At 39.9% G+C, this 14,441-nt stretch overlaps 1 protein-coding gene across 1 annotated transcript; it reads right to left on the bottom strand.

Moving 5' to 3' along the window:
* Nucleotides 1-12,421: 12,421 nt before the first annotated feature.
* Nucleotides 12,422-13,165, bottom strand: LOC140877980 (uncharacterized). Its single transcript, XM_073281583.1, has one exon. The coding sequence runs from the start codon at nucleotides 13,163-13,165 to the stop codon at nucleotides 12,422-12,424; it is 744 nt and encodes a 247-aa protein (XP_073137684.1).
* Between the last annotated feature and the right edge of the window lie 1,276 nt (nucleotides 13,166-14,441).

Here is a 14,441-nt window from a genome sequence, read left to right as displayed (position 1 = left end):
TTAGCAGGTAGAAGCAAGCATCTCGAGTCGATAGCCCGGAGGAGAAAAATCTAACTATTGCCTTTCAAGGCTGAAAAACGTGGCTATGTCCAAGCAAACAAGCAAAAACATGAATAAAAACATGACTAAACATGCATGCTTCAAATTTTCAGATTTTCTAACGTAAAAATCGTGGTGATTCTGATGAAAAGAGATTTAATAGCTTATATAGTGTAGAAGAAAATGAATCAAACATGCCTTTATAATTGTTTGAAGTAGGTTGATGCGTATAAGGGCTCCGGGACGACGAACGGACCAAAAACTCGATAAATCTTCAAAGAACGAGTTGATCGGCTATGGAGGACTATTTTTCTGAGATGGAGGCGTGAAGAGGGTTTGGAAGAAGGTGGGAGTCGGCTGATTAGGGTTGAGAGATAGGGTAGGTTTGTTTTAAATTTGATAAATAGAATTAAAATAGGATATTAACTAATTTAGAAATAAAATCATACCTAATTAAATATTTAAAACTTCATAATAACTTAATAATTATGATAACACAACCCAAATCCCGAAATATAAATTTAAGGGATTTTTAAAATTTAATAAAAGTCATTAAAATGACTTATTTTGGCTAAAAATAAACCCTTAAATAAATATATAACTAAATACTAAATTTTTCTTGACAAAATATCTTAAAATATTATTTTAAGCCTCATAAAACTCATAAAATATTTTTGGATAAATATTTTGGTATCTCGTCCGTCCACGGTCCCGTCTACGCGATCAAAACAATTAATTTTCATAAATCATGAAAAATCACTAATTATGGGTTAAATGCTTAAAAATAACTTAAAACATGCACACATAATTTCACATAATTATTTAACCCATAATCTAAAATTCTAAATAAATAAAATCCCTAATTATGCATGCGAATTTACGTATTAAAAATACTGGATGTTACAATTCTCCCCCCCTTAATTTGAATTTCGTCCTCGAAATTAAAGTACTTACCCGAACAACTCCGGGTAGCGAGTCCTCATGTCTGCCTCGGTCTCCCAAGTAGCTTCCTCCTCTGAGTGATTCAGCCACTGAACTCTGACCATTGGTATGACACGCGTCCTAAGTCTTCGCTCCTCCCTAGCCAAGATCCGTACTGGCCTCTCCTCATAAAATAGATCAGGTGGCAACTGCAAGGGCTCGTAATTCAACACATGCGACGGGTTAGAGACATATCTCCGAAGCATGGATACATGGAAGACATTGTGCACTGCTGCAAGCCCTGGCGGTAGTGCTAATCGGTATGCCAAAGTGTCAACTCTATCCACGATCTCAAATGGCCCAATATATCTCGGATTCAACTTGCCTCTGCGTCCAAATCTCATCACCCCTTTCATAGGTGACACTCTCAGAAACACGTGATCACCTACTGCGAACTCCAAATCTCGTCGTCGAGTATCTGCATAACTCTTCCGACGACTCTGAGCAGTCCTCATACGATCCTGAGTCTGAGTCACAATGTCAGCTGTCTGCTGTACGATCTCAGGACCAAGTAAGATCCTCTCGCCGACCTCATCCCAATGCATAGGAGATCTGCATCTCCTCCCATACAATGCTGCATAAGGAGCCATACCTATAGACGACTGAAAACTGTTGTTATAGGTAAACTTCACTAATGACAGTCTAGTCTCCCACGAGCCCTGAAAATCGATGACACAGGCTCTCAGTAAGTCCTCAAGAATCTGTATCACCCTCTCTAACTGACCATCTGTCTGGGGATGAAAAGTTGTGCTGAACAGAAGTCTAGTCCCCAATGCTGTGTGCAAACTCTTCCAAAACGCAGACGTAAATCTCGGATCTCTGTCTGATACTATCGACACTGGTATGCCATGCAGTCTAACAATCTCCTTGATGTAAAGCTCTGCATACTATGTCAACGAGTAAGTAGTCCTCACCGGCAAGAAATGAGCTGACTTGGTGAGTCTATCCACGATCACCCAAATAGTTGTGCTCCCTCTGTTACTCCTCGGAAGGCCAACTACGAAATCCATCGTGATGTTCTCCCACTTCCATACCGGAATGGGTAGAGGATTAAGCAATCCTGCTGGACGCTGATGCTCTGCCTTGACCTGCTGACAAGTCAAGCACTCTGATACGAATCGTGCGATATCACTCTTCATGCCGGGCCACCAATACAAAGTCTGCAAATCCTTATACATCTTCGTACTTCCTGGATGAATGGAATACGGAGATGTGTGAGCCTCTGTCAGGATCTCAGTCCTTAACTTCGGGACACACAATCGACCACTGTACTGAATAATGCCATCACTGACAGTAAAAAGAAGATTGCCCTTAGCCTCATCCCTCTGCACCAACCGCTGTAACTCCTCATCTGTAGGCTGTCCATCTCTGATCCGATATCGTAGAACTGGCTGCACCGTCAACACTGACAAGCTCGGTGCATGACCACTTGAGTAAATCTCCAAACCAAACTTCTGAATCTCGCTCTGCAGTGGTAACTGCACTGTTAAACACGATACCACTGTCGACTTCCGACTCAAAGCATCGGCCACTACATTAGCCTTACCTGGATGGTAGCTAATGTCGCAGTCGTAATCCTTCACTAACTCCAAATCATGTGTCGGGTAGTTCTGCTCGTGAATCTTCAACTGCCTCGACGCATAAGCAATAACCTTACCACACTGCATAAGTACTGCGCCTAAACCTAGCTTAGACGCGTCGGTGTACACCACTAACTCCTCGTGTGGTACTGCCATCGCCAACACCGGTGCGGTAGTGAGTGCTTCCTTTAGCTGATCGAAGCTCTTCTGACAGTTTGGACTCCAAATAAACTTCGCATTCTTCTTGGTTAAGGAAGTCAAGGGTACTGCAATAGAGGAAAAACCCTTGATATACTTCCTATAGTATCCTGCCAAACCCAAGAAACTGCGAATCTCCGAAGCATTCCTCGGAATACCCCATTTCTGCACTGCCTCAACCTTCGACTGATCCACTGCAATCTCATCTCTAGAAATAATGTGGCCAAAAAATGCCACCTTCTCAAGCCAAAACTCGTACTTGCTGAACTTGGCAAACAAACGATGCTCCCTCAAAGTCTGCAAGGCTGTCTGTAGATGTTGTCTATGCTCCTCAACGCTCCTAGAGTAGATCAAGATATCATCAATGAAGACTATGATGAACTGATCAAGATACGGCTGAAATACCCGGTTCATGAAATCCATGAAAACCGCTGGAGCATTGATCATCCCAAATGGCATCACTAAGAACTCGTAATGCCCATAACGTGTTCGGAAAGCAGTCTTGGACACGTCTGCATCTCTAACTCGCAGCTGATGATAACCAGATCGCAGATCGATCTTGGAGAACACTGAAGTTCCCTGCAACTGATCAAATAAGTCCTCTATCCTCGGCAGTGGGTACTTATTCTTCACGGTGACTCTGTTGAGCTCTCGATAATCGATGCACAGTCTCATACTGCCATCTTTCTTCTTCACAAATAACACTGGAGCTCCCCATGGAGAAAATCTAGGACGAACAAAGCCTTTCTCTAATAACTCCTGAATCTGCTCCTTCAACTCTTTCATCTCGGTAGGAGCGAGTCTGTACGGTGCCTTTGAGATAGGCACAGTGTCTGGCAATAAGTCGATACTGAACTCCACCTCTCTCACTGGTGGAATCCCTGCAACATCCTCCGGAAAGACGTCCGAAAAGTCACGAACTACCTCTATCTCTGATAATGATCTACTGGCTGGTTCTGAGGCCGTGACAATACTCGCTAGGAAACCTCGGCAACCCCGTTTCAACAGCTTCCTTGCCTGAATAAGAGATATCACCTGAGTAATATCACTGCTCTGAGATGCATGAAAAGTAAACGGGTCGCCTTCCGGTGGTTTCACTGACACTGTCCTCCGACGAAAATCAATCGAAGCTCCATTGACTGTCAACCAGTCCATACCCAATATCAAATCAAAACCGCTCAACGGCAAAACCACTACATCTGCGCGAATGGAGTGCCCCTGCAGCTCCAACTCCAGCTCTCGAATGACACTAGAGGTAGAAATAATCTGTCCTGACGGCATAGTGACATCATAACCACTGTCGGCAATCTCAGGTGTGATGCCTATCCGTCTGATAAACTCTAGGAAGATAAACGAATGCGTAGCCCCTGAATCTAGCAACGCAAACGTGGAGTTGCCTCCAACTAGAATTCTTTCTGCACGCAGAAGAATCCCAACAACTTCATACCACTACTAAACTTTTCCCCCAAAGATGAGTCACTAATAACCCTTAATTCTAATCACAAGTAAAACATGATTTCTATTCTAACATGCAGATATAAAAAATCCCAAATAACAAATTATTCCACAAAGAAAAATCAAAATTCTTAACTAAAAGAAGAAATTATAAAATACTAGGGGTAAGATATACCGGTGATCAAGGAGGTATCTAGGTCTGCCTCCTCAGCCTGCATCACAAACACTCTTCCTGTAGTGTTCTTCTTCCTCGGGCAATTGGCCATCTGGTGTCCTGGCTCCTTACAATGAAAACAGACGCCCGCTCCTAGAAGACATGGTCCTGGATGCATCTTCTGGCACTTCGGGCAAGTAGGATATCCTTCGGCATTAGGGGCCCCGCCCCTAGGCTGCTGTCTCTGCTGCTGTGGCTTCTGCTGGTTCGGGCCCTTAGACGGCCCAGTATACTGCTTCTTCGCAGGAGGCTGCGAAGATGGTCGCTGATATCCAGACTGAAACTTCCTCTTACCCTGCTGCTCCCTGTGGATCTCTCTCCTACCATCCTCCGAACGCAAGGCTCTACTGACTGCCGTCTCATAAATAAGGACGTCCGCCATACGAACGTCATGCTTGATCTCTGCCCTGAGTCCCTCGATAAACTGTCTCATCTTCTCAGGTGCACTGTCAGCAATCAATGGCACCAAGTGACAGCCCCTCTCGAACTGACGGATGTACTCCCCAACTGTGTTGTCTCCCTGCCGAAGACTCATGAAATCTCGAATCATCCTACTGCGCACGTTTTCAGTGAAATACTTGGAGAAAAACATCCTCCGGAAGTCTGCCCATAGCATAGTAGTCAGATTCACTCCCTGTGATGCACTCTCCCACCATAAGTCTGCATCACCCTTCAGCATGTACACTGCGCATCTCACCTTGTCCGCATCAGTCAACCCCATGTAAGCAAAGATGCTCTCCAAAGAACGGATCCACCCCTCAGCAACGAGTGGATCTGTGGCACCTGAGAACTCCTTAATTCGGTCCCTTCTTCTGGAACCTCTTAGCCACGTCCTCATCATGGGAAAGTCTCGGACATGCCACCTGCTGCTCCAACAGAGCAGTAATCCCAGCCATCATGTTTGCATTGGCCTGCTCCAATGCCGAAAGCGGATTCTGCGGAGGTGGAGGTCCCCCGCGTCTGTTAACTGGTCTCGGAGGCATTCTGCACCACCACATATTTCTTTACGTAAATCGTCATGCATAACTAAGTACTTAAAAATTTTCTGCTAACATAAATGCTTAAGTCTTAAACATGCTACTACTAAATCATACTAAAAGCAATTAAAACTTACAGACCGGTAGCGTGGATTTCTGAGCTCGCACAGCAGTGATGACCCCTCCAAGAACGCGGCTCTGATACCAATTGAAACATCTACTACTAATAAATGCGGAAATTTTTTTTTAAAAATAATACTAAGTAAAATAGATGTACATACATGCCCATATATATATGCACAAAATAAATAGATTTAAAAATAACATAAATAAAATGCAACATTCTTACTTAAATAACTGAGTCAAACTTAAATAGAATACTGTCAAACAATCCACTTAAAAGTTTGCATGCAATAAAAATTATTTAATAAAAATAGTACTAAAATTCACCACTGACAAACATAAAAGAAACAGAGTTTTTAAAAATTCTTAAAAATATCCATAAAGACTCAGCCGGCGGTCACGGGGGATCACTGCATGTCCGCTCATACGTCCTCACCACCGGTAGGAACTACATCTTCCTCTACGTACTCACCTGCACCATATAAGTGTAGTGAGCCTAGAGACCCAACATGCTAACATAACAAGGGTTTAAAATAATTTAAATCACTGGAATACTAATACATAACATATACATGAATGAGCATGCTTAAAAATCATGAATCATGACTGAAAATCTTGCTTAAACTTGATCTTATATATAATCATATATTACATACATAAACATTGTTGAGCATAACATTTTCTAACATCGCATGGTCATATCCGTAGTGTAACCTTAAACTTAAAAGTTCGACTGATCAGTCTCTTAGAACCAACGTACGCGGCGGTGACGAATCACCTCTTACTGGTAGTAAACTACCCTTAAATTGACAGTAAACTGCCCTTAACATGTGGGGACTGGTCCCCCTTAAATTGTCACACTACTTCAACTTCCAACATAAAATTATTTTCTAGCTCAACCTTAAACATTAAATCATGCCATAAAATTATTTCATAATTGCATGCACTGAAAATATGTTCGTAATATATATTTAATTAATTTTTCATAATATAATATACTTATACTTAAAATAGACTTTATGCATAATATAATTAAATATATATCCCGGACTTATTTATTTTTCATGGGTTGGTCCAGACTGCTGGTCACTCACTCTAAGCCCATTAAACTTAAATAAAAGCCCAATAATCATATCTTAGCCCAAATAACTTAATTAAACTTAATTGGGCCTAAATAAAAATATTTAAGCCCATTAACTTAATTAAGCCCAATAAAATTCTAGACTGGCCCAAAAATTCTCATGGGCTCCCAAGCCCATAAAATCATTGGGCTAACTTAAATAAATTATTTAAAGCTCAAATCAAATTATTTGGAGGCCCAAATAATTTTTTAACTAATTAATAAAAGCCCAAAACCACTTAACCTCTTAATTAATTAAAAATTAAATACTCGAGCCCGGCCCACCTAACCCGGACCCGAACTCACTTGACCCGACCCTAAACTCTACTGACCCGACCCTGACCCCAAGACCCAACCCAGCACCCAGCCCCAGCCCAAAACCCGTACCCCCTCCCTACTCCCTTTGGTTGCGCGAGCAGCAGCCCTTTCAGGGCTGCTGTCGCCTTGCTCCGGCCATGACCGGCCGGAGCGCCGCCGGCAGAACCTTCCCAAGGTCCTGCCGGTCCTAACCTACCATGGCTCGGTCCCAGCCATGCCCCATACAGCAGGACCGAGCCCCTCTTCCAACAACCCTAAACTGTGCACCCCAAGATAACCAGCTGAGATGGCTTCGTTCCTAGCCCTTCCTGGTTCGATCCCACTGAGCCAAATGACTCCTAGGACCCTCACTCACACCCTTACACGACCAGCAGCAGTCTGGTCCCTCCCATGGCTGAAAAACATGGCTATGTCCAAGCAAACAATCAAAAACATGAATAAAAACATGACTAAACATGCATGCTTCAAATTTTCAGATTTTCTAACGTAAAAATCGTGGTGATTCTGATAAAAAGAGATTTAATAGCTTATATAGTGTAGAAGAAAAGGAATCAAACATGCCTTTATAATTGTTTGAAGTAGGTTGATGCGTATAAGGGCTCCGGGACGACGAACGGACCAAAAACTCGATAAATCTTCAAAGAACGAGTTGATCGGCTATGGAGGACTATTTTTCTGAGATGGAGGCATGAAGAGGGTTTGGAAGAAGGTGGGAGTCGGCTGATTAGGGTTGAAAGATAGGGTAGGTTTGTTTTAAATTTGATAAATAGAATTAAAATAGGATATTAACTAATTTAAAAATAAAATCATACCTAATTAAATATTTAAAACTCCATAATAACTTAATAATTCTGATAACACAACCCAAATCCCGAAATATAAATTTAAGGGATTTTTAAAATTTAATAAAAGTCATTAAAATGACTTATTTGGCTAAAAATAAACCCTTAAATAAATATATAACTAAATACTAAATTTTTCTTGACAAAATACCTTAAAATATTATTTTAAGGCTCATAAAACTCATAAAATATTTTTGGCTAAATATTTTGGTATCTCGTCCGTCCACGGTCCCGTCTACGCGATCAAAACAATTAATTTCCATAAATCATGAAAAATCACTAATTATGGGTTAAATGCTTAAAAATAACTTAAAACATGCACACATAATTTCACATAATTATTTAACCCATAATCTAAAATTCTAAATAAATAAAATCCCTAATTATGCATGCGAATTTACGTATTAAAAATACTGGATGTTACAATATCTATCCTTCACGAATAAATTATTTGTTCTGTTTACATTATCTCTATTCTTCGCGAATAAATTATTTGTTGTTAGTAAATTGTATTCTGAATTCTGAAAACTTCAATGTCGGAAGCAATCAACAGCAACAAAAATGATCAACACAGTCGAGGCGAGAGAAACTCTCTATCCGCAAGACGAAATTGTCCGTTCCAAGTGCTAAACGTTAGCGGCAATCGTCTCTAAGATACAACGACTTTCGATCGTGATATAGCAGCACATCAAATATCATGAACTTCAACGAACGAAAATATTCTTTAACTTTTCTTTGAGAAAGTGAGGGAGAGATTTTGAGAAATCAGAAATCTGAAATGTATGTTATCAGATGTTTCTATATATGTTTTATGTGTTATAACCACCATATATATAGTCTTATACACGAAACAACACGTTTGAAGGCGTAAGCATGCAACCCATGATAGAAAAATGCCAGAAACAGTCGTGACTGTTCATTCTGTAGAAGGTGCGCTCGGGCGGTAATTTTCTACCGCGCGAGCGCCCAACTTTAAGCCAACACACTGCCTCGCCATTTTGGTACCGCGCTCGCGCGGTAATTTTTAACCGCGCGGGCGCACTTCGCTTTGAACTCACTGTCTTGCATGTGCGGTGCTGCGCCCGCGCGGTAATATTTTACCGCTCGGGCCTACTCCATAAAATAATAAAATATTATTTTAAATAAATTTTATTCAAAAAGAATAATCGGATCAGAAGACCACACCACACCACACCATACCACCCCACACCGAGCCGAGCCGGCCAGCCGCGAGTATCCTGCATTACTCCACCTTATAAGTATAGGAATCATTAAAAAAAAAACTTAACCTCACCACATTTTGCAGGTTATGTCAACTTGGATGTTCCAGGAATGAGTAAGTAATTTTTTCAAGTACTCAAACTGATATTTATAAATTAGTTGTCCCATTGAACCAAGGTTTTGGGATCTCCAATTCTCAAGGTTGGGTTACCGTTCCTCCAAGTAGTTTGTACATTTGATCTCTATTTATACTTTTTGTAAGCGGATCCGCAAGGTTTTCCTTTGACTTCACATAGTAAACCGAAATAACCCCATTCGAGATCAATTGTCTTATGGTATTATGTCTCCGACGAATATGTCGAGATTTACCATTGTACATACTACTTTGTGCTCTTCCTATTGCTGGCTCACTGTCACAATGAATCGTAATGGAAGACACTGGTTTATTCCAACATGGAATATCTTCGAGAAAGTTTCGAAGCCACTCGGCTTCTTCTCCAGCTTTATCTAGAGCAATAAACTCGGACTCCATAGTCGACCGAGCTATACAAGTTTGTTTAGAGGATCTCCATGACACCGCTCCTCCACCGATAGTGAACACATATCCACTCGTAGACTTGGAGTCTTTTGTGTCAGAAATCCAATTTGCATCACAATATCCTTCTAGGACCGCAGGATATTTTGTATACACGAGTCCATAACTCAAAGTGTATTTCAAATATCCAAGCACTCTCATTAGTGCTTTCCAATGATCCTTACTTGGATTACTTGTGAATCGACTTAGCTTATTTACGGTATATGCAAGATCAAGACGTGTACAATTAGTTAAATACATCAAACTTCCTATCACCCTTGCATATTCCACTTGTGAAACAGGTTCTCCTCTATTTTTGGCTAAATGTGTACCCAATTCCATAGGTGTTCTAGCCGTAGGATGATTTGTGGCATTAAACGTTCAAGAACCTTTTCTACATAATGAGTTTGGGATAACATAATTCCAACAGGAAGTCTAGAAGCTTTAATCCCTAGAATTATATCACACAATCCCAAATCCTTCATATCAAAATGTTGTCTCAACATTTTCTTGGTTTTCGCAATCAATTCATGGTTGCTACCCATGATTAACATGTCATCTACATAAAGACAAACAATTACATATGCATTTGTAGTACCTTTAATGTAGACACATTTATCATATTCATTTATTGTGAAACCATTTGACAACATTGCAGTGTCAAACTTTTGATGCCACTGTTTAGGTGCTTGTTTAAGTCCATACAATGACTTGACAAGTTTACACACCTTTTGTTCTTTTTCGGGTACAACAAACCCTTCTGGTTGTTTTATATATATTTCTTCATCCAATTCTCTGTTCAAAAACGCAGTTTTAACATCCATTTGATGAATCTCAAGATCATGCAATGCTGCAATAGCTATGAGAACACGAATGGATGTTATTCTAGAAACCGGAGAGTAGGTATCGAAGAAATCATATCCCTCTTTTTGTCTAAAACCTTGAACCACGAGTCGAGCTTTATATTTATCTATAGATCCATCTTCTTTGTATTTCCTTTTAAGAATCCACTTGGATCCTAAAGGTTTACATCCCGGAGGGAGATCAACCAACTCCCATGTATGATTATGCATTATGGAATCTATTTCATTTTGTATGGCTTCCTTCCAAAAAGGAGCCTCAGGATTTGATAAAGCCTCTTTAAGAGTTTTTGGTTCATTATCTAATATGTATGTTAGAAAATCAGGACCAAACGATTTTTCAACTCTTGCACGCTTGCTGCGTCGTGGTTCCACGTTGTTTTGTGAAGTTTCAATTGTGTTTTCATGAGTTCGCTTGTTCGAACTTATTTCTTTCTTGTCTTTACATGGAAAGATATTTTCAAAGAATACAGCATTCCTTGACTCCATAATTGTGCCTTCATGTATATCAGGATTCGTTGACTTATGCACTAAGAATCGGTATGCAATACTATTGTATGCATAACCAATAAATATGTAGTCAACCGTTTTAGACCCAATTTTTATTTGTTTTGGCTTAGGTACTTCTACTTTTGCCAAACACCCCCACACTTTGAGGTATTGGTAAGAAGGTTTACGACCTTTTCACTGTTCATATGGTGTTTTGTCTTTTCCTTTGATTGGAATCCGGTTTAGAATGTGTGTTGCTGAGAGAATCGCTTCACCCCACATATTTTGAGGTAAGCCAAAATTTATTAGCAATGCGTTCATCATTTCCTTTAATGTTCGATTTTTTGCGTTCTGCAACGCCATTGGATTGAGGTGAGTAAGGGGCCGTCGTTTGATGAATGATGCCCAAAGTTGAGCAAAATTCTTCAAAAGGAGCCACATACTCTCCACCTCGATCACTTCGAATCATTTTAATTTTCGAACTTCGTTGATTTTCAATCTCAGTTTTATATTTCTTGAAAGCGTCGATCGCTTCATCTTTGCTTTTCAATAAATATACATAACAAAATCTGGTGCAATCATCAATGAATGTTATAAAGTACTTATTTCCACCTCGTGTTTGTACCATTTTTAAATCACATACATCAGTATGTATTAATTCAAGTGGCGTAGTACTTCTCGTGACATTATGAAATGGATCTTTAACCATTTTCGCTTCAACACATATCTCACACTTGTTTTGTGGATTTCTTTTAAATATAGGTATTACATTTAAATTTGCAAGTCTTTGCAACATGTTGAAGTTAACATGTCCTAATCGTTCATGCCATATATCATTACTTTCAGTCAAGTAAGCAGAACCAATAACTTTATTCTTCGCCTCAAGGCGGGAAACATTCATTACATTTAACTTAAAAAGACCACTATCTTGGTACCCTTTCCCAACAAATACACCAGATTTAGTTAACACAAATTTATCAGATTCAAATACCATTCTAAATCCAGCCTTGCTCAAGAGTGAACCAGAAACTAAGTTCTTCCGAATGTCTGGCACATGCAGCACATTTTTGAGCGTCACCTCTTTACCAGAGGTCATCTTCAACACCACATTTCTCACTCCCACAACTTCAGACATTGCGGAGTTTCCCATTAACAACTTTCGATCTCCAAAGGTGGCATAGGTGGAATACATGTCTTTCTCGGCATACAAGTGACTCGTAGAGCCGGTATCGATCCACCATCCTCTTGGATCATCCACCATGTTGGTCTCACATATAACAGCACTAAGATCAATATCAGAAAGTGCTAAAAGGTACATACCTTTCTTGAACCATGTTCACTTGCCTTGGTTTCTGATTTTTGTTATTTTTCTTTGGAAGTCGGCAGTCCCTTGCCATATGATTCGGTTTGCCACAGTTGTAGCAACTTCCTTAAAATTTCTTTGCTTTCCCCTTTTGCTTTTCATCGTGGGGGCGCTTCCTCTTTTGACTCGTACTAGACTCCGCCAGATTTTCTTTGGCCTCGGTTTCCATCAGCTTTTTATGTGACTTGGCCTCGGTATTTCTGTTGTCCTCCTCGATGCAAAGCCTCACAATAAGATCTTCAAGTTTCAACTCCTTACGTTTGTGCTTAAGGTAGTTTTTGAAGTCTTTCCACAGTGGAGGCAATTTCTCAACGATAGACGCGACTTGGAATGGTTCATTGATTTCCATTCCTTCGGCCAATAAGTCATGCAAGATGATTTGTATCTCTTGCACTTGACTCATTACAGTTTTTGAGTCTACCATCTTGAAGTCCAGAAATTTGCCAACTACAAACTTCTTTATGCCGGCATCTTCAGTTTTGTACTTCTTTTCCAAAGAATCCCATAATTCCTTGGCCGTCTTCACAGAGGAGTAGACACTATAGAGAGTGTCGTCGAGGCCATTCAGAATATAATTCCTGCAGAGAAAATCGTTGTGGTTCCATGCATCTATTGTTGTCCTTCTTTGTGTGTTAGAATCGCCTTCAACGACGACGGGGGGATCCTCCTTGAGAAATCTAGACAGATTAAGGGTGGTCAGATAGAACAGCATCTTCTGCTGCCAACGTTTGAAGTCGGCACCAGAAAACTTTGGCGGCTTTTCTCCATGAGCGGGGGCGGAAGCGAGCGGAGTGAATGAAACGATAGACATCTTCAGAATCCGGAAAATACAAAGAATTTAGTCTTGCGATTGTTAGTAAGTTGTATTCTGAATTCTGAAAACTTCAATGTCGGAAGCAATCAACAGCAACAAAAATGATCAACACAGTCGAGGCGAGAGAAACTCTCTATCCGCAAGACGAAATTGCCCGTTCCAAGTGCTAAACGTTAGCGGCAATCGTCTCTAAGATACAAAGACTTTCGATCGTGATATAGCAGCACAGCAAATATCACGAACTTCAACGAACAAAAATATGCTTTAACTTTTCTTTGAGAAAGTGAGGGAGAGATTTTGAGAAATCAGAAATAAAAAATGTATGTTATCAGATGTTTCTATATATGTTTTCTGTGTTATAACCACCATATATATAGTCTTATACACGAAACAACACGTTTGAAGGCGTAAGGATGCAACCCATGACAGAAAAATGCCAGAAACAGTCGTGACTGTTCATTCTGCAGAAGGTGCGCTCGGGCCTACTCCATAAAATAATAAAATATTATTTTAAATAAATTTTATCCAAGCCAAGCCGGCCGGCCGCGCGTGTTTGTTGCATCGACTAGCGTCTTGCCCCTTTACAAAACATCCGGTGCCCTAAGGGCCCAATCCCATAGTCCAATGTTGGACTAATTAAGGTGAACAACAAATTGGAGTTGTTCCAATGTGGAACTACCATTTTTCCATTTTCCTCCAATTTATTTCACCAAAATTTTGAATTTTGTAATACTTTGGACAAGGCTTTTACAAACAATTTGGATTAATCAATTCAAACCATTTCAAGCCCATTTCAATTGTAATTCATTCAATAATATAATTTCCAACATTTGTTAGCTAGAAACAATTGAAATTTGTTCTGTTTACATTGGAATTTGTTTTGTTTAATTGTTTTTTTTTTTTTATCGCGAAGTATATATTATTTCACCATAAAAGATCATGTTTTATTAGCGAAAGATCATGTTCTTTTTTAAGAGCATATTTAGAATTTGTTTTGCTCGCCCCTATCCTACATAATGTATTACATATGCACTGATCTTTTTGTGAAATTGCACCATAGGAATCATTCGTAAGCACCAAAATATTTAACCCTTCGTCGACAATTAAATGATTCCTTAATATGTACGAATGATGAGTTCACAAATATAATTAAATGATTCCTTAAATATTTTCAAAATATGTACCGCCGCGAATAAACATGTTAAATATTTTCAAATTGAAATACATAATTTCATGCTTAATATATTCACAGATTCGAGCAAAACAAGTTCTA

The sequence above is a fragment of the Henckelia pumila genome, chromosome 2 (genome assembly GCF_033568475.1).
Source record: "Henckelia pumila isolate YLH828 chromosome 2, ASM3356847v2, whole genome shotgun sequence".
NCBI lineage: Eukaryota > Viridiplantae > Streptophyta > Magnoliopsida > Lamiales > Gesneriaceae > Henckelia > Henckelia pumila.
The sequence above is the reverse complement of the archived record's forward strand: the minus strand, read 5'-3'. Positions and strand labels throughout refer to the sequence as shown.

Excerpts from the sequence above, each read along its gene's own strand:
- LOC140877980 (XM_073281583.1), bottom strand. The coding sequence starts at position 13,165 with ATGTCTATCGTTTCATTCACTCCGCTCGCTTCCGCCCCCGCTCATGGA.